Here is an 18,927-nt window from a genome sequence, read left to right on the forward strand (position 1 = left end):
CAACGCTTCTTTGTTATCTCTCAATCGTTCGGAAATGCTGCGGTGGACGAGATGGTGCAAGCTATACACTTCGCTTCCGTCGAATTCGTCTCGCTTTAATAGTGTGTACTTTTTCAAGGCGCTTAGACTTTCGATGAGTCGCAGAGGACTCGAGTCGCAGTGAATTTTCGAAAGTGCGGCAGAAATCACCTCTTGCGGAATTGACTTGGGAAGCATAACGGAGCAGCACGAAAGAACGGAATACGCAGACGGATAATTCTCTTCAATGTCTGATATATCTATTTCCCAAGTAAGGAAAGCGTGACGCCTAGTATTCAGTGTCTCAAGGGGCATTTCTGGAGTTTCGAGATTCATCGGCCTAGCCTCGCGTTGCCGGACCCTTCTCTCTGATTTCCCGTATAAACACGGGAGGGGACAAGGGCCTGGTACTTCTAAGGTGAGAAAGGTCACGTGGTACCCCCCCACCCCTTGATATCTTACCTGTGGTCGTCGCTGGCCCTCGCTGCTGAGATCACAGTATCTCAAAAATAAAAATTCTAATTCAAAGTTTAGTACGGCATGTTTGCCAAGAACTACTACGCAGTATGCATGGAGCTATTCATTAAAAGAAAATTCTTGTCTATGAATGCATACCATCATACGCACTGCGTTTTCTACTGGGGTATTCTGAAGCACTTCTCAGGTGAGAGAGTATCATTGATAAAAACAGTGGCTTGTTCGCCGATTAGGGTTAGCCAGAATGTTCAGCAATTTTAGTAAAATTTTGCAACGTAAAAAAATTAATTAGATTTGAGTAGGGTTAAAATTTTTGGCGCGTGGCCAGCGCGCGCAAAATGGACTCCTAAACCCTTTCCTAAGCACCACCCTAAAAGGTCATAAAGAGTTGACAATTTTGATTATTCAGGCATCTTACAGAATAGGCATTCCTTTAAGCAGGATTCTGAGAGCGTCTGTATCTCTATGACATTTATGCAGAAATAGCAGTAAGTCCCAAATTGTGTAATTTATTAACCTAATTATGGATGCTTGCCATATCACATACATGTACTTAACGTATTGTACCTGTTCTATCATAAGGGCATGCAAAGGACTGATCACGATGCAAGCGGAAGACTGCCCAAACAGCAGAGGGGCTAACTGATAGCAGAGAACCTTGCCGCTGCCGGTGGTCATCCTCACACCAACGTCTACACCATCTGCTACGGCTCTGATGGCTTCAAGCTGTCCTGGCCTGAATGTTTCCAACTTGAAAACAGATTGGACTGCGCCCTTTCAGCGACAGACAACGCAGTTTCGGCATGCAAAGAAGTCATGATTAGCGACGGGACGTTTGGCACCAATTAGCCGGTTAGAGGTGCGATGATGTCATTAGGTATTGTCCACTGGCATGCAGGCAAGCAGTGAAGGAATTACTTTACTTACGGAGGTGACATTTTAAATACGGAGGTGACATCGGCAGTATGTTATACGCCACATGACCGATTGCTGCCCCGAAAAGAGAGCTGATCACGTGAACTCAAGTACCAGGCCCTTCTCCTCCCCGGGTTTATCCGGGAGCAGAGGAGAAGGGCCTGGCGCACGCGAGGCTAGTCGCGATGCTCGTCGTCGGCTTAGGTCTTGTCGCGATGCTCGTCGTCGGCTACGGCCTTGTCACGATGCTCGTTGTCGTCTTCGGCGTCGTCGCGATGCTCGTCGTCGGCTTCGGCCTCGTCGCGATGCTCGTCGTCGGCTTCGGCCTCGTCGCGATTTTCGTTGTTGGTTTCGGCCTCGTCGCGATGCTTGTCGTCGGCTTCGGCCTCGTCGCGATGCTCGTCGTCGGCTTTGGCCTTGTCGCGATGCTCGTCGTCGGCTTCGGCCTCGTCAAGATGGTCGTCGGCTTCGGCCTCGTTGCGATGCTTGTCGCGATGCTTGTCGTCGGCATCAGCCCCGTCGCGATGCTCGTCGTCGGCTTCAGCCTCTTCGCGATGCTCGTCGTCGGCTTCAGTCTGGTCGCGAAGCCCGTCGCGATGCTTGTCGTCGGCTTTAGCTAGCCTCGCGTTGCCAGGCCCTTCTCCCTGATCTCCCGTATAAACACGTGAGGGGAGAAGTGCCTGGTACCACTGGTCTGCGTCATAGGTCACAAGGACAACCCTTTCGTGGGGGTGCGGTCCATCGTCTTCTAATGCAATTACACCTTTTCGCGCACTAAGGTGAAAGGAGCGCGCCGGCAGTGGTCCCGATCTTGAAAACCATTATCGGTTTTGATCGGCTCTTGCCGGGACAAAAAGAAGACATTTTTGCCGTTATGGATGGCGACGATGTCGTCGTACGCCTCCGCACTGACGGGGGAAAGCCAGTCTGCTTCCTGGTGCCTCCTCTGCTTCGCTAACCAACGTTCTGCACTACCGTACAGTGAAGTTGCAGGCCAATGGAACGCGACGTGTGTAATTGCATTAGAAGACGATGGACCGCACCCACAAAAGGGTAGTCCAGGTCGTGACCTATGACGCAGACCAGTGGTACCAGGCCCTTTTTCCCTCCCGTGTTTATACGGGAGATCAGGGAGAAGGGCCTGGCAACGCGAGGCTAGGCTTTAGCCTCGTCGCGATGCTTGCCGTCGGCTTCGGTCTTGTCGCGATGCTCGTCGCAATGCTCGTCGTCGGCTCCGGCCTTGTCGCGATGCTCGTCGTTGGCTTCGGCCTTGTCGCGATTAGCCTCGGTTCCAGACCCTCTCTCCCCCGGATGTTACCGATCCTCGGAGAGAGGGTCTGGTACGGTCCCGCCAGAGCCCTAGATAATCAGAGCTGCGACACGGTAATTAATCACGTGATTTCATAAACGCCATTTTGTATCCAACCTAGGACTCTCCGCAGTCAAGACTGCACGAGAAACGGTCTCGAGTTCCTTAGAGTTTTGCACTAGGGTGCTGCAGCTAAGCGCGAAAAAGGTTTAAGGTAGCTAAGTTGCCGCGAAACGCCGATCAGAGGTAGGCGACTCAATAAATGAATCGCGAAACTCCGGAAACGTAGACCGAAAGCCCGAAAGAGGTCTAATTCTAAGATTTACGAGCTCAAAGCATTGTATAGGTCGAAATTGGGGTAAGAAAAAAAATTTTTTACAGCGTTCGCATATTCCTATGGTAGTGGGGCGTGGTCTGTCTACACGAGAAAAAGCCCTGGACTGTACTTTTACGCCTCCATGAAGTGCAACGTCTTTTTCTGTTGCACTTTATATGTTTATTAGTTCTTGTAAGCAGTGACTGGGATGGACGCTATAGGTAGAGCCCCTTCACGTAGTGTGCATCTGGATACAAAATGGCGTTCAAAAACCCACGTGACCACCTAGCGTGCGTGAGTGTATCGCAGCTGTGATTATGTAAGCAGGACCAACTTTCACTGCGCATGCTTGCTAGTAGTGTAGGGAAAAGATACGTCATCGCTAACTAATCTAATAAAATGGGGTCGGGCTAAGGAGGAGGGAAACGGGCTAAGAATCTAGTGTACTTCAACGTCAAAGCGAAAATAAAGTGACGTGAAAAGAGAAAATTGGGCATGACGTGTAGCTTCGATTGACGACTAACCCGTAACTCGACCATTAGGCCGTCTTTCCTTTTCTTCTCATCACGAGTGAACGTGAAATGCGACAAGGAGTTGTAAATGTGTACCGTATCTCTCGTACGGCCAAGAGGAAATCCTTCGATCAGCTCTTGGCGGTCAAATGTTGCCACATTTCTGACCTTTCTAGCTACGTGCGCGCATTACCTAACATGGATCAGTGTGTTTTTAGCCTTGGAAGCGTTACGCGATCGCGCGAAGCCTCTGAATCCGCGTGTAAAGGCGACGTTATCGTATACCGTGGGCGTGACGCCAGAGAACGAGGGTATATCGATAACGTCGCCCTGTGTTTTACGCATTCTCGCCTTCGTCGATCGGAGTTCAATCGCTGCGCTGTCGTCTTCGATCGTACTAGCTGCTACGGCGTCCTCCATCCGTGTCCCGAGCGGCTTTTTCCCGTGATCGACGATCTGAGCGAAGGCGTAGCAGCCTTTGTGTGCAGAGGCCACAAAGAGAAAGTCGACTCGCTTGAAAGCGTCATCAGTCATCCTGCTTACCGGCCTCCTCCGAAGAGAACCGCTGCTGTTGAGCCTACCGTCAGTACCGTGCAGGTGAAGTATATCTCGACTGCATGGAAATTATTATTTATTATTACTTCCGCGTGCAGGATTCGAGCCTCGAGAGGACGCGCCTAGCTGAAAGTAGGTCAAATTCGGTAGCCTTGCAGAGGGAGCTAGATCAGACGAAGCAGCGGCTTGCTTCCCTGGAAGAGGAGAACAGGAGACTGCGAGCACATGGTAATCAAGCACAAATTATCTTAATAAATACTAAACCCTCAAAATAACTTGGCAGACTTTCCGACGTTAGTCCGTTCTTTTCAAAAGGCCCTCTACCGTCACGACGTTTTAAATCATGGGCCTCGGCTGTATAGTAGTGATGAGATGAAGACCTTCTGCGAAGCCCATGCGCAAGAGTTGTTTGATCTCCTCGAAAAGGTCATATCGAGCGATTATTCGAGCACGTTTGATCATGACGGACGCGCTAAATTGCGGCGTCAACGTGTTGTGAGCGAACTCTATAGGCTGGCCTACCTAAACAATCAAGTACATTATTGATAATAATACTTCCGTATAATAATTAACCTGATACTGTACTGTAGCACATCACCACTTTTGTAAATGATTTCGGCCTTCACCTCTCTGTCTCCGGATGCTCGGACGCAGCATTGGAGTGTGGGCGCGCAGTTGGAGTTTGCGGACATCCTGAAACAGTGCGCAGATATAGCAAAGGCCTTACCAATTCCTTCATTGAGAAAGCCAAAAGCAATCTGGTCATTTTGGTCATCGACGACTTCCACTCGGTTCACTCCATTGCGCGTCCTACCTCATCGAAGACATCGACGGCGATCCATATGGCCACATGCATCATTGACGTCCACGAGTCGATTCCATTGCTTCCACTCCCTGGAACATCGCCACACTATCACCCTTCCGATGACGTCTGCAAAGGGGCCGTGAACATAGGGCGAGTATCGGACCATTTTACGGAGTTCTTGAATCGTCAGAATGGAAGGACGTGGTTTTCATTTCTTCCTCGGTAGTTTCAAGACTTAAATCTCTCTGACCTTCAACAGACGCTTCTTGATCTTAGGTAAAGTCTATAAAAATTAAATTTTACATAAATAATAATCTAATTAATTAAGGTGTTACTCAACGCCCAATCAAAGCGACCTTGACCTTCTTTCCACCACTAGACTAATAGATGAAATTGAGCAGGTAGGCATGACTGGTGTCCTTGCTTAGGTAACAAATGCTTCTAAAAGAATCTCAAATCCACAAGTGACTAAAGAACTGTCATTACCAATGCCGAAATGCATCCATCTTTGAAACGGTTCAATTAATTGCTAAGATTAAATAAAAACTAATCACCTATTTTTAATTAAGGTATCTGGAACGCAATGCTCTCCCTTCTATAGGAGATTACCCTACGTTCTTCTTTCAAAAAAACTCATTGCTCAGGTATAGTCTCCTCTGAGGACTGCACAGCTTTCCCTTAAACCGAGATATGATCTGTAGGACGAAAATGACAAATTCGGATCGCTTCTTCCTGTTTTAGGCCCATTTCACATTTTCCTGAACGCCGTTGAAAATCTTTTTACGCTGTACCACCCTATCATTGAAGGTAAATTATAATATTAAAGTATACATAATGAGGTACGAATTATTTATTTAAAAATGTCCTAAGGTTTATACAAACATCTGTTTGGGCGACGAAAAAACCTCCCAAAGAAGCCTTGCCCTCAAAGAATGAATACGATGCTGGCGGCGTTGATTGGCGGATGGCTCTTAGTTCGAGAGAAGATTCTAAACCTTTACGGCGTCTGCAAAGATCTGGAATACCTCATTCTACGATATCTGCTCGACGATATTGCGCCTCTTATCTTCTTCTTCTATTCTGCGATTCACAGAGGAAGTCGGTTTCAGTTGTGGCAAGACTCAATGGCTCATCTTGCCATTATGTTTGTAATCCAGCAGAGGCATCACTATAATCAAGCAATGATTTCAACAATCAGTGCCTGCCTTCACTATGAAATCGCTATACCCCAGTGGCAGGCCATCTTCACCAGCTACCTCAACATTTTCAGCGAAAAGAAAGTAGAAGTTTTCCACTCTCTCCTACGAAGCCAATGTCCATCATGGTCGAAAGCAGAGCAAATTCGGAACACGTCATAAATGCAAGAAAGTTCAAAGCCGATTTCGCTCTGAATTTTCTGAGTTCTTCTACGCGAAAAGAAAATCGTCAAAACGATTTTCGTAAATCGCTTATAAGAAGCAATATGATACGAAAACGAGGGATTTCAAGTTCAAAGAAGGGGATCGCGTCTTGGTCGAAACGGTGATGGGACGACGCAGCAAGTTAGCCTGTCCATTCGAGGGTCCATATCGGCTGTGGTTTCCGTCAGGCCCGTGTGGCGACCGGGGGCCCCTCCCGAATCGTTTAACGTCGAAAGATGCAAAAGGCGGAGCCCATGAAGACGTGGCTGACATCCATCTGACAGCTAGTACGCACGCAAAGCCTCTAGCTTGGACGTCGTTGACTGGAACAGCGGTGCTGGAATCACTTTCGGCATACTCAGAACTCAGCCTTCGTAAGAATAGAAAAGTCAGAAGATAAAACGCTTTTTAACAGTTTAATGGCTTTTAAGCATGTTGCCCGCTTCCGCAGGCATTTCTGTAGAGATGCCATCCAATGCATAGCCGCACTAGAAGTCGACATGCAGGTTGGAGTCGGCCCTTATTCGGATAGCCCAAATAATTACAGTATTAATCTCCGAAGCAGTCACTGTAATCACTGAGTGAAGGATTCCCTATTCACTTTCTTGTGTGACTTGTATTTCCTCACAGCATCCTCGGCTTCCAGACCTAGAGCTGGCGGTGAGTATTCATTTTCGTTTGTACACTGTAACCTTGCCTGACTTTCCCTCACCGTATGCGGCAGGCGATGTACATATTCCGGCAAGAGGTGTACGTACTCCGCAGGCAGGCGATGTATATATTTCGGCAAGCGGTGTACGTACTCCACCGGCAGGCGGTGTATATATTCCAGCAAGTGGTGTACGTACTCCGCCGGCAGGCGATTTATAATCCGGCAAGTGGTGTACGTACTCCGCAGGTAGGCGATGTATGTATTCCGCCAAGTGGTGTATGTACTCCTCGGGGAGGCGATGTATATACTCCGGCAAGTGGAGTACGTACTTCGCCGGCAGGCGATGTATATATTCCGGTAAGAGGTGAACGTACTCCGAAGGCAGGCGATGTATATATTCCCGCAAGAGGTGTACGTACTCCTCCTGCAGGCGGTGTATATATTCCGGCAAGAGGTGTTCTGTCTTGTGCATTGTCTATTTAAATCTCTCTCTCTCTCTCTCTCTCTCTCTCCCGGATATCAGTCGCCTTTTCTATCGCTCCCGAATTTCCTGGTTTTTCGGTGTTTATCGTCGTCGTCTCTCTTTGTTACTCGTCCTGCCCGTCAGTAACGTCAAGTCGCTTCATCTGCGCATCGTTTCGACGTCGCTCTTCGGATTCTGATCCCACGTGCGCCGTCAGTCGACCTCCGGCCACTACCGCCTTGCTCGAGAAGAGGCCTCAGTCCCTCTAACCGGTTTTTTCACTTCGGTTTTCGCCGTCGCATCTTTCGACATGTCGAGTGAAAGCTATGTCTGCGTCGTCGACGGATGCGGCTATACGGCAACTCAGGGAGGATGTTCGACCATTTTCGAAAGGTCCACCGAGCGGAAGACTGGCCGCGTTTGTGGATACTACGCCATCGTCTTTCCCAATGCAGCAAATGCCTGCATTGGTTCAGCCGGCTTATCTCCCATTCTCCAAAATGCCACGGCTCGTGTCAGTCGGTCGATGCGCGTCAGTCATCTCAAGCCCCTAGGTCTACGACTACGGCCTCGTCTAACGTCGCTACTGCCACGTCACGCGTTTCCGTCGAAGACTCCCACGAGCCGCCGCAAAACCCCATTGGCGACTCCCCCACCGAGCCAATACAACCTCCTCCGGCTATCAATTCGCCCGCCACGTCGCTATTTTCAGAAGATCAGGCCTGGCAATTCATCTCGTCGCTCTCTCTCGTCGACATCCTGAGTCTTCCATCTGCCGCAACGGTTCAGGACATCCCATCTCGGTTTCAAGCAGCATTTCGTGACTGCGCGGAAATACCTCTGAAAAAGGTCTGCGCCGACCCGTCTGACGAATCTGGTTGGAAGCTTCTTCTCCTGCTTCCGCGTATGCTTCTCTGTCGCTGCTCGTCCCATTCCAACATCCGCCGATTGTACAGCGATTTTTCGGCTTTTCGCTGGGGTGATCTGACATCCAGTTGCCGTCGAAAGCAATCCCGACGCCAGCCCAACGAGAAGCTGAGGATAAAGTCCGCCCTGCGTCTATGCCGTTGTGGCGAACTCTCTCGGGCTGCTCGGGCTCTGACGAGTTGCGGGCTTGCTGACGCCACGGATGAAACGATCGAACGCCTCCGGTCAAAGCACCCCAGCAGACGACACTGACTGGTCATCCTCTTCTTTTGTTCCGGACTTGCCACGCGACGTCATCTGGACCACCCTGCAGAAATCTCCGCTGGGCTCTGCTGCCGGCTGGTCGGGATGGCGCTTTGAACACCTCAAATGTCTTCTTTCTGGCGTCTCGACGGGAAATCTCCTCATCGAAGTTCTCTCCCTCGTCGCCTCGCGACATATTCCGGAGTTTGCGTCTCTCGCTTTGTCATCATCGCGCCTAATAGCGCTTCCGAAGAGCAACGGGGACGTACGGCCAATCGCGATCGGCGAAGTATTCTGTCGGGCATCTGCTAGGGCGATTTGTTTCCACATGAGAAATCACTTCGCCCGATTTTTCGCTCCCATCCAGCACGGCGTTTCGACTTCAAATGGCTCCGAAATTTTGATTCATCACATCCAGCTTCTTCTCGACAGGCACCCCGATTGGGTTGTGCTAAAGACTGACGTTCGGAATGCGTTCAACTCAATCAGTCGTCGCGCGATCGCGGAGCGCCTATCGGCCAACTTTCCCTTGCTCATGCAGCATTTCCGAAGAATGTACGGCCACAGCGGTTCTCTCGTTTATGCTACGGACTCCGAGCACGTCATCTTGTCATCGGAGGAAGGGGTTCATCAGGGCGACCCATTGGGCCCTTTTCTGTTCGCAGTTGGCATTCACGACTTGGTGTCTCGTGTCCAAGCTGAACACCCCGAGGCTGTCGTCTTAGCCTACCTCGACGACGTCTTCATCATCGGCCCCGAATCGGTTTCGGCGGACGCGTTCGACCAACTCAAGTCTCTGTTCGGCGCCATTCACCTCGTCGTAGCCGACTACAAATGTGAAATTTTCGCTCGTCGCTCTGCATCCTCCGATCTTCAGCTCCCTCGTCGGTCCGACGGCACGGTCATCCTCGGTTCTCCCATCGGCAACGAAGCCTTCGTTTCGGAAAAATGTCTTCTTTATGCTTCGCAAGGAAAAAAGCTGTGCGACAAAATTACCACATTGGAGGACCCACAATGTGCTCTGCTCCTGTTGCGACACTGCCATGCCACGCGGCTCAACCATCTCGGAAGGACAATCTCATCAACGGCGCTTCACAGTGCCGCTTCACTTCATGACGACCTCTCAAAATCCACCTTCATGTCGTCACTGATCCTCAGCCATCTTTCGGACGATCAATGGCTTCAGGCATCTCTTCCAATTCGCCTGGGCGGTTTTGGTGTGCCCTTGCTTTCGCCGATCCTGGATGCAGCTTTCTTGGCGGGCTGGAGCCACACATCTCAAGCCCTCCCCGACCGTTTTCCATCTCTGTGGTCGGTGGACGACTTCCCCTTTGTCGGGTCGTCGGTGAGGTGTTCCCTCGAGTTCGCCTTACGCCGGTTTCAGAAAAGTTTGTGCTCGTCCACCTCTGAGTCATCGATCGCTTCGGTTTCCGATCTGCCTTCGGCTGGCGACAAACTCCAACATCAACTCAAGTCGGTCATCGATCAAGTACGTGTCAACTCGGTTTTCTCGGCAGCTCCGGACAACCGTGGCCTCTCTCGTCTCCGCTCGTGCCAGGGCAAGTATGCTGGCCGTTGGTTGGAGGCTTTGCCCTCTTCAAGGATGCTCGCGCTCAAACCTTGCGATTTTCGCTTAGCGGCATCCTTGAGGCTGGGTGATCCTCTTCCCTTCGCGGCTTGCGTCACCTCGTGCAACTGCGGCTCTGCCATCGACCGCAGTGGATACCATCTGCTCACCTGCAAAACAGGCGCCGGTCCGGTCTGGGCGCACAACTGTGTTGTCTCCGGCTGGGCGGACTGTGTCAGAGATGCCGGCCTCGCTTGCAAATTAGAGCCCAGGCACGAGTACTTGAACAACGACAATCGTCCCGACATCGTTGCTTTCGGCACGGGCACAGGGGAGTGCTTCGAACTCAACATATCTCTCGCCCACCCGTGGAGTTCCGAGGCCTCGCGCCGCTCAGCGAGTGAGGACGGTGCGGCGGCTTTGATCAGGAAAAAGATCTCAAAATACGAATCGTACCAGCGTTCTTCAGGCTTGACCTCCACTTTCATACCCATCGTAGCCGAACATTTTGGTCGTTGGGGCAAGCTCGCCCAAAATTTTCTTCAATCTTTGGGCAGATTTGTTGAGCGCTCGGAGGGCCGCTCAAAGAAAAATGTGTTCCTGTGTTATTGGCGTCGTCGTCTGTCCGTCTTACTCCAGTACTGTAACTCTAATGTGATTACCCATAAGTTGTCTCGTATCTGCAGTTCTTCTTCCCGTCCCGACCTCGTCTCGGATCGTGAGGCTCAGGCCCACGTCCGCTAACTCACCCGCGTTAGTCTAGCCATCTTTACTACTGTTGACATTTGTCCTAGCCTATGGCCTGTCTTGTGCATTGTCTATTTAAATAAATCTCTCTCTCTCTCTCTCTGGGGCTCAGCACCAGAGCCGCGCGGAAACAGGATGTCTGCATCCTAAAAGCAAGTCGCCGAGTGGGTTAAAGAGTGTTGGAAGGACTTGGGCAAGCGCCATCGTTGCAAGGTCGTTTGTGCCATGTGGCATTGTTAGGGCGCCAGATGCAAAGAACCCTATTTATCTTCATCGCCTTCAGCAAATCATTGCTGGACAAGAACCAGACGAAGCGAGCAGTGAAAGCTCAAAGTCAGAAAGCGACATGGAAGTCGAAACTCTCAGCGAATCTGATGATTAGATGCACTTTCTAAGATAGAAACTTTGCTTTTGACGTGGCAGTGGTCTCCGTAAAATAAAGGGCAAATTAATATTATTTCTATTAGCGCACGCGCCTATAAATGAAATAAACCCAGCTAATCAAAAAACTAGAAAAGCTAAGCGGATGCGTTTTTATGTAAGGGAAAATGGTATGTAAAAGAAAAGCCACCCAATGTACTTTTCAAGTCAAATTGGCATGCTTTGATGCGATTTTTCCACGGCTGCGTCGAAGTCATCTGACTGAATTGGCAAATATTTATAAAGTTCCTATATAAAATTATTATTAAAGTCAAGATATAAAGGCAGCTTTCATATTTTATCAACTTTGCATGGCCATAATCAAACATGCTTTGTTGCGCATGCTGGTCAGCTTCGTGTCAGCTTCTTGTAACTTCTTCTCGAACGGCGGCCACTTCGAATTTCAAGTGATGCCGTTTGGACTTACAAATGCACCAGCCACATTCCAACGTCTGATGGATGTTGTACTTCGGGGACTCACGCTCGACTCTTGCCTGGTGTACCTCGACGACGTCCTTGTACACTCACGCACCTTCAAGGAACATCTTTGCCGCCTACGCGCAGTCTTCGAGCGGCTACGCACGGCTGGGCTGAAATTACGCACGGAAAAGTGTCAATTTGTGCGATCGGAGGTGCCGTACCTGGGGCACGTCGTCAGCGCTGAGGGTATCGCGACGGATCCGACAAAAGTGGATAAAGTCCGGAATTGGCCCAACCCGCGTACGAAAACGGAAGTACGATCGTTCATCAATTTTGCTGGGTACTATCGTCGTTTTGTCCCTGGATTCTCCACCATCGCCGCTCCTCTTCACAACTTGACGACAGGCCATTCCAAATTCACCTGGACAACGGAAGCAGAGCGTGCCTTTGCTACCCTAAAGGAGAAGCTGACCGAAGCCCCTGTACTGGCGTTTCCGCGCTTTTCGGAACAATTCAGGCTCAAAACAGACGCCAGTGATGTTGGACTTGGCGCCGTCCTTTCCCAAATTATCGACGGCCACGAACGCCCTATTGCCTTCGCCAGCAAGAAGCTGAGTGCTACGGAGACGAACTATAGCGCGACAAAGAAGGAGCTGCTCGCTATTAAATGGGGTACAGCGCATTTTGACCCATACCTCTTGGGAGCACCGTTCGTTGTCGTGACTGACCACCGACCGCTATTCCACCTGAACACGATGAAGCATCCCGCGGGAAAAGTCGGTCGCTGGCTGCACACCCTGAGCCAGTACACCTTCACAGTGAGGTACAAGCCAGGACGATTGCACGTTGACGCTGACGCACTGTTGCGAATGTGTGCCGTCACAACGATACCAGCGAGCGCCAACGTTGCAGAACTCCGCGCTATGCAGGAAGCCGACGATGTCTTAGCGACTGTGATTGCCCGCCTTCGAGCGGACGAAGGACGACCACCAGCAGAAGGAGTTTGGCGCGATGGCGCACATCGCCGCTACCGGCAATTGTGGGACCAGCTACAGCTCGACGCAGGCGCGTAACCAGGGGGGGCCTGGGGGGGCACGTGCCCCCCCGAAATTTTGCCAAAGCTAGGTAAAATTTGACGGAGTATTCACCGAAGATGCGCACTATTTCGTCGATTTGCATAACGATAGCGTTTACTGTTCGACTCTGGCAGAATGCGAACTGCTTGCTACTTCTCATGCTCGTTGAACCGAACTCATGATTCAGCTAGCGCACTTTACCAACCCGGTTACGTACATACAATGAAGCGAAAGCATTCTCTGTTCTGTGATGGAACCTCTTCTCAGACAATACGATATTAACCAGGCCGTGCTGAGTGCTCAGGCCGAGTGTGCTAAGAACTACCTAATAGGAAAAGATTTTAACTCATTGGGTGAGGCGTTAAAACATCTGATACCGTTAAAAGAGGCGTTTTCTGAGTGTGTGCGGCTCTGGGAAATTGTTTTGACGATGGGAGTTTCGACCGCGTCATGCGAAAGAGCCTTCTCCTGCCTTAAGAGGCTGAAAACGTACCTCAGGGCGTCAATGACACAGGATCGCCTCAATGATATGGCTGTACTAGCTATTGAAAGCGATCTGGCCAAAAACTTAGACATAGATAAAGCTGTGAAAACGTTTATAGAAGTCGATTTTAGAAGAAAATTGAAATTTATGTAGACGTTTAAATTTTTAGCGAAACTTCTGTATAAGCGCCAGACATAGAAAAACATTATTCAGTAACGAAAAATTAAGATTGACCACGCCCACATTCAAAAAATTTTGGAATGCTCCACCGATGACACAATAGACAGGTAATAGCTGGAAGACACTGTGTACATTGTATCCATGTAACTCTTTTGCGGATTGAAAACTTTTGTCAAAGAGAGAGGCCTCCTTGGCAGAATTCTGCCAATTCTGCGACTGCTATACGGTGGATAGCACAGGCTTGGGATTCCGTGAAGCCGGAAACAATCGTGAAATGTTTTAGGAAATCGGGAATGCTGAGCGAAGCCTTAGTTGCAGTTAGTCGTGAAACTGGGGATGTTTTTGATGATTTGGATTTTGAATCTGACTCAGATGCGGCGGATCATGCCCTGGAATTGAAGGAGATGATATCTCAAACATTCCCCGCCTCGCAATTCTGCTCGGCTGACGAATACGTCAATGCAGAAGATGACCTTCCAGTTTGTCGTGAATTTGATGAAAATTGGAAAAAGCAGTTCCTTGGAACAATAGCAGAAGAATTTCAGAATGAAACTGAAGATGCTGCTGACAACATGGACGACGATGACGACGAAATTGAAGAAATCGTTTCTCCAAAAATAAAGGGGTTTAAACAGGCAATGGACTCTCTAGAAGACGTCAAAGTCTTCCTTCAACTTCAAAGATGCAGTGAAGAGGCATCTACGGTCGCTGGGCTGGTAGACAAGGTGGCGAAAATTAAAAGGAGCCGTTTACAGCAGTGCAGTATTATGCAGTTTGTCGTGGAACAGTAAATTATTTTAATCCTGAGTGGGAACTAATGAATAAATGTTTCAAAAGTTGACCCTCCCCCAGGGGCGGACACCTCCGTACAACGGACACCAGGCTTAGCCCCAAAGTGTCCGCTGCTTGGAGGTTCTACTGTAAAAGACTAAAAGATTAAAAGGTTTAGTCGTAGTGGGACGTGCGTTTAGTACACGGACCTAGTTAGTGAAAGCAGGTAGCCGACATTGAACCACGGATACTAGTATCCGTGATTGAACGTGTGTGTACTCTATCGTACAGATTTCGTGATACATTTCGAACTCTTTTTGGAAAATATTGTGAAAAAGCTTAAAACGGTCATGGCTTGCAGTAAGATTGACAAAGCTAATCTTCCATCCTTTTCTGAAAAGCACAAAGTGTTATAGATATTGGTGCCAAGATTGCATTCTATCACACATATTGGCACAGCAGTACACAATTTTGTCAATACGGGCCAAATAGGATCCTTCTGTTATAACGAATCGTATAGGAATGACACTTTGAAGAATAGCACATCGTCGCTTCAAGGCTCCGATTACTTTTTTTGTCGCGACATTTCAACGTCTTTCGCGTCCAACTGCGGCCGGCCGTTGAGGAAAGCTGTCGTGTAATAAGTTCCGCTTGAAATAAACCAGCGAACTCTTCTACCATTGTGAACTCTCTATCGGCAAGGATTTGATCGACAAAGTGATGAAAGTTTTGGCTTAGGAAGCCACTGTCTTTGACAAGATTGAAGTCGCTTATTTGACCACCGTAGCCGCATGATAAAAACAAACAGCACCGAGAGGATTGCACGCGATGAGAAATTTTACAGTGCAATGCTTCTTATAATTGCTGTAGAGTTGCTGATGGGCGAGAGGATCACTTTGTGTCTCGCACCGAATTTCAAAGCAATCTATGATGCAGGCGAGACTGGGGTACATGACATGTGGCGGTATTGTTTGACGAATGTATTCTCTCTCTGACCAAGATACAAAAAATAAAGCTTGTGATACATGACATCAATCTATTTGACTGTAGCCGATTGGCTTGCCTCTATCTAGCAAGATGCTACAGGAATATTTTTCAGATTACATTCACGTTGACACAAAATTGAAAATTACACGGAATGAAATAATCGAAACGGCGAAAAGGATTCAAATGAAATAGCGCAGAATTGTCAAAATTTTGGGAGCGGAACCCAAATTCAAATCGTATATTTAAATACCGGTATGCATGAACTAGACGAATCTGGAAACGAGGGAGATCATCGCGATTGAGCTCAGAATGACTCAAGGCAACGGCAGAAAAGCATTGCAAGAAAGCGACTAGGGCATCTTATTGAAGCAATGAAGGGGATAAGGAAAGAAATATCAAAAGTTTGCTTTGAATAAGCGATAATAGGCCCAGTTTAGGGCAAACAGTGGGTTGTAGTGTAGGACGTGTACTACCCTCTAAAGTGCGCTAATTCCGTTCCGTTCCGTGCTTGCTAGTAGTGTAGGGAAAAGATACGTCATCGCTAACTAATCTAATAAAATGGGGTCGGGCTAAGGAGGAGGGAAACGGGCTAAGAATCTAGTGTACTTCAACGTACAGGGGACTGATTTCTCTACCGTTTTGACCTAATTCAAAGCGAAAATAAAGTGACGTGAAAAGAGAAAATTGGGCATGACGTGTAGCTTCGATTGACGACTAACCCGTAACTCGACCATTAGGCCGCCTTTCCTTTTCTTCTCATCACGAGTGAACGTGAAATGCGACAAGGAGTTGTAAATGTGTACCGTATCTCTCGTACGGCCAAGAGGAAATCCTTCGATCAGCTGAAATCCTCTTGGCGGTCAAATGTTGCTACATTTCTGCCCTTTCTAGCTACGTGCGCGCATTCCCTAACATGTGTTTTTAGCCTTGGAAGCGTTACGCGATCGCGCGAAGCCTCTGAATCCGCGTGTAAAGGCGACGTTATCGTATACCGTGGGCGTGACGCCAGAGAACGAGGGTATATCGATAACGTCGCCCTGTGTTTTACGCATTCTCGCCTTCGTCGATCGGAGTTCAATCGCTGCGCTGTCGCCTTCGATCGTATGAGCTGCTACGGCGTCCTCCATCCGTGTCCCGAGCGGCTTTTTCCCGTGATCGACGATCTGAGCGAAGGCGTAGCAGCCTTTGTGTGCAGAGGCCACAAAGAGAAAGTCGACTCGCTTGAAAGCGTCATCAGTCATCCTGCTTACCGGCCTCCTCCGAAGAGAACCGCTGCTGTTGAGCCTACCGTGCAGGTGAAGTATATCTCGACTGCATGGAAATTATTATTTATTATTACTTCCGCGTGCAGGATTCGAGCCTCGAGAGGACGCGCCTAGCTGAAAGTAGGTCAAATTCGGTAGCCTTGCAGAGGGAGCTAGATCAGACGAAGCAGCGGCTTGCTTCCCTGGAAGAGGAGAACAGGAGACTGCGAGCACATGGTAACCAAGCACAAATTATCTTAATAAATACCAAACCCTCAAAATAACTTGGCAGACTTTCCGACGTTAGTCCGTTCTTTTCAAAAGGCCCTCTGCCGTCACGACGTTTTAAATCATGGGCCTCGGCTGTATAGTAGTGATGAGATGAAGACCTTCTGCGAAGCCCATGCGCCAGGGTTGTTTGATCTCCTCGAAAAGGTCATATCGAGCGATTATTCGAGCACGTTTGATCATGACGGACGCGCTAAATTGCGGCGTCAACGTGTTGTGAGCGAACTCTATAGGCTGGCCTACCTAAACAATCAAGTAAATTATTGATAATAATACTTCCGTATAATAATTAACCTGATACTGTACTGTAGCACATCACCACTTTTGTAAATGATTTCGGCCTTCACCTCTCTGTCTCCGGATGCTCGGACGCAGCATTGGAGTGTGGGCGCGCAGTTGGAGTTTGCGGACATCCTGAAACAGTGCGCAGATATAGAAAAGACCTTGCAAGCGATAGCAAAGGCCTTACAAATTCCTTCATTGAGAAAGCCAAAAGCAATCTGGTCATTTTGGTCATCGACGACTTCCACTCGGTTCACTCCATTGCGCGTCCTACCTCATCGAAGACATCGACGGCGATCCATATGGCCACATGCATCATTGACGTCCACGAGTCGATTCCATCGCTTCCACTCCCTGGAACATCGCCACACTATCACCCTTCCGATGACGTCTGCAAAGGGGCCGTGAACATAGGGCGAGTATCAGACCATTTTACGGAGTTCTTGAATCGTCAGAATGGAAGAACGTGGTTTTCATTTCTTCCTCGGTCGTTCCACGACTTGAATCTCTCTGACCTTCAACAGACGCTTCTTGATCTTAGGTAAAGTCTATAAAAATTAAATTTTACATAAATAATAATCTAATTAATTAAGGTGTTACTCAACGCCCAATCAAAGCGACCTTGACCTTCTTTCCACCACTAGACTAATAGATGAAATTGAGCAGGTAGGCATAACTGGTATCCTTGCCTAATTAGGTAACAAATGCTTCTAAAAGAATCTCAAATCCACAAGTGACTATAGAACTGTCATTACCAATGCCATTGAAATGCATCCATCTTTGAAACGGTTCAATTAATTGCTAAGATTAAATAAAAACTAATCACCTATTTTTAATTAAGGTATCTGGAACGCAATGCTCTCCCTTCTATAGGAGATTACCCTACGTTCTTCTTTCAAAAAAAACTCATTGCTCAGGTATATCCTCTGAGGACTGCACAGCTTTCCCTTAAACCGAGATATGATCTGTAGGACGAAAATGACAAATTCGGATCGCTTCTTCCTGTTTTAGGTCCATTTCACATTTTCCTGAACGCCGTTGAAAATCTTTTTACGCTGTACCACCCTATCATTGAAGGTAAATTATAATATTAAAGTATACATAATTAGGTACGAATTATTTATTTAAAAATGTCCTAAGGTTTATACAAACATCTGTTTGGGCGACGAAAAAACCTCCCAAAGAAGCCTCGCCCTCAAAGAATGAATACGATGCTGGCGGCGTTGATTGGCGGATGGCTCCTAGTTCGAGAGAAGATTCTAAACCTTTACGGCGTCTGCAAAGATCTGGAATACCTCATTTGTTACCAACGCTTTGAAGCGCATGCGCCTTTAGTCCAGAGTCTACGGTATGACTGTCTAGCAGATTAAGGGAACTCTTCAATTTCCAAAACATCTGCCGAAAGCGTCTCCGCGAATAACCGCTTCGATGCTGGAACGCTGTTCTCTTCGAAAAGCAGCGATGCCGACTCTTCTACAAATGGAGCGAAACGCTTCGTCAAGGAGGGAGGCCTCTACCAGAAATGACAGTGCTAGTGCCGTACAACGCGGCAGTAGAACGGCTGACGTTAGGAGCGTTAGCGCTGCCCTACGGGCGCTAATTACATTAGCAAAGCTCGACGCTGATTGTCTGACCGTTCTTGGAAAGTAGCGCTCTCATTGGACAATTGGAGGAGAAAAGAACCGCGCTATAGTACTATACAAGTCACCCAGACTCTTTCATAGCTGCGTAGCGCGCGTGGAGAAAGTCTGGGTTTCCAAGGCTACATGGGACTGGATCTTCCAGCCTACTTACTCCGTCTACCCAGTCTGTTCGACTCAAATGGTCATCCAATGGTTTTTCGTCTGCACGAAATTCTGTCGAAGCAGT

At 48.6% G+C, this 18,927-nt stretch overlaps 1 protein-coding gene and 1 long non-coding RNA gene across 2 annotated transcripts; both read right to left on the reverse strand.

Annotated features, from left to right (window-relative positions):
* Positions 1–1,610: 1,610 nt before the first annotated feature.
* Positions 1,611–2,274, reverse strand: LOC136188203 (RNA polymerase-associated protein LEO1-like). The gene is made up of 2 exons (XM_065975927.1): positions 2,256–2,274; positions 1,611–2,104 (listed from the first exon to the last, which is right to left on the reverse strand). The coding sequence occupies exons 1-2, from the start codon at positions 2,272–2,274 to the stop codon at positions 1,611–1,613; spliced, it is 513 nt and encodes a 170-aa protein (XP_065831999.1).
* Positions 2,275–6,057: 3,783 nt separating this feature from the next.
* Positions 6,058–6,315, reverse strand: LOC136188308 (uncharacterized). Its single transcript, XR_010670195.1, has 3 exons — positions 6,259–6,315; positions 6,135–6,208; positions 6,058–6,075 (listed from the first exon to the last, which is right to left on the reverse strand). It is a non-coding gene; the product is annotated as an uncharacterized lncRNA (long non-coding RNA).
* Positions 6,316–18,927: the final 12,612 nt, after the last annotated feature.

The sequence above is a fragment of the Oscarella lobularis genome, chromosome 6 (genome assembly GCF_947507565.1).
Source record: "Oscarella lobularis chromosome 6, ooOscLobu1.1, whole genome shotgun sequence".
Taxonomy (NCBI): domain Eukaryota; kingdom Metazoa; phylum Porifera; class Homoscleromorpha; order Homosclerophorida; family Oscarellidae; genus Oscarella; species Oscarella lobularis.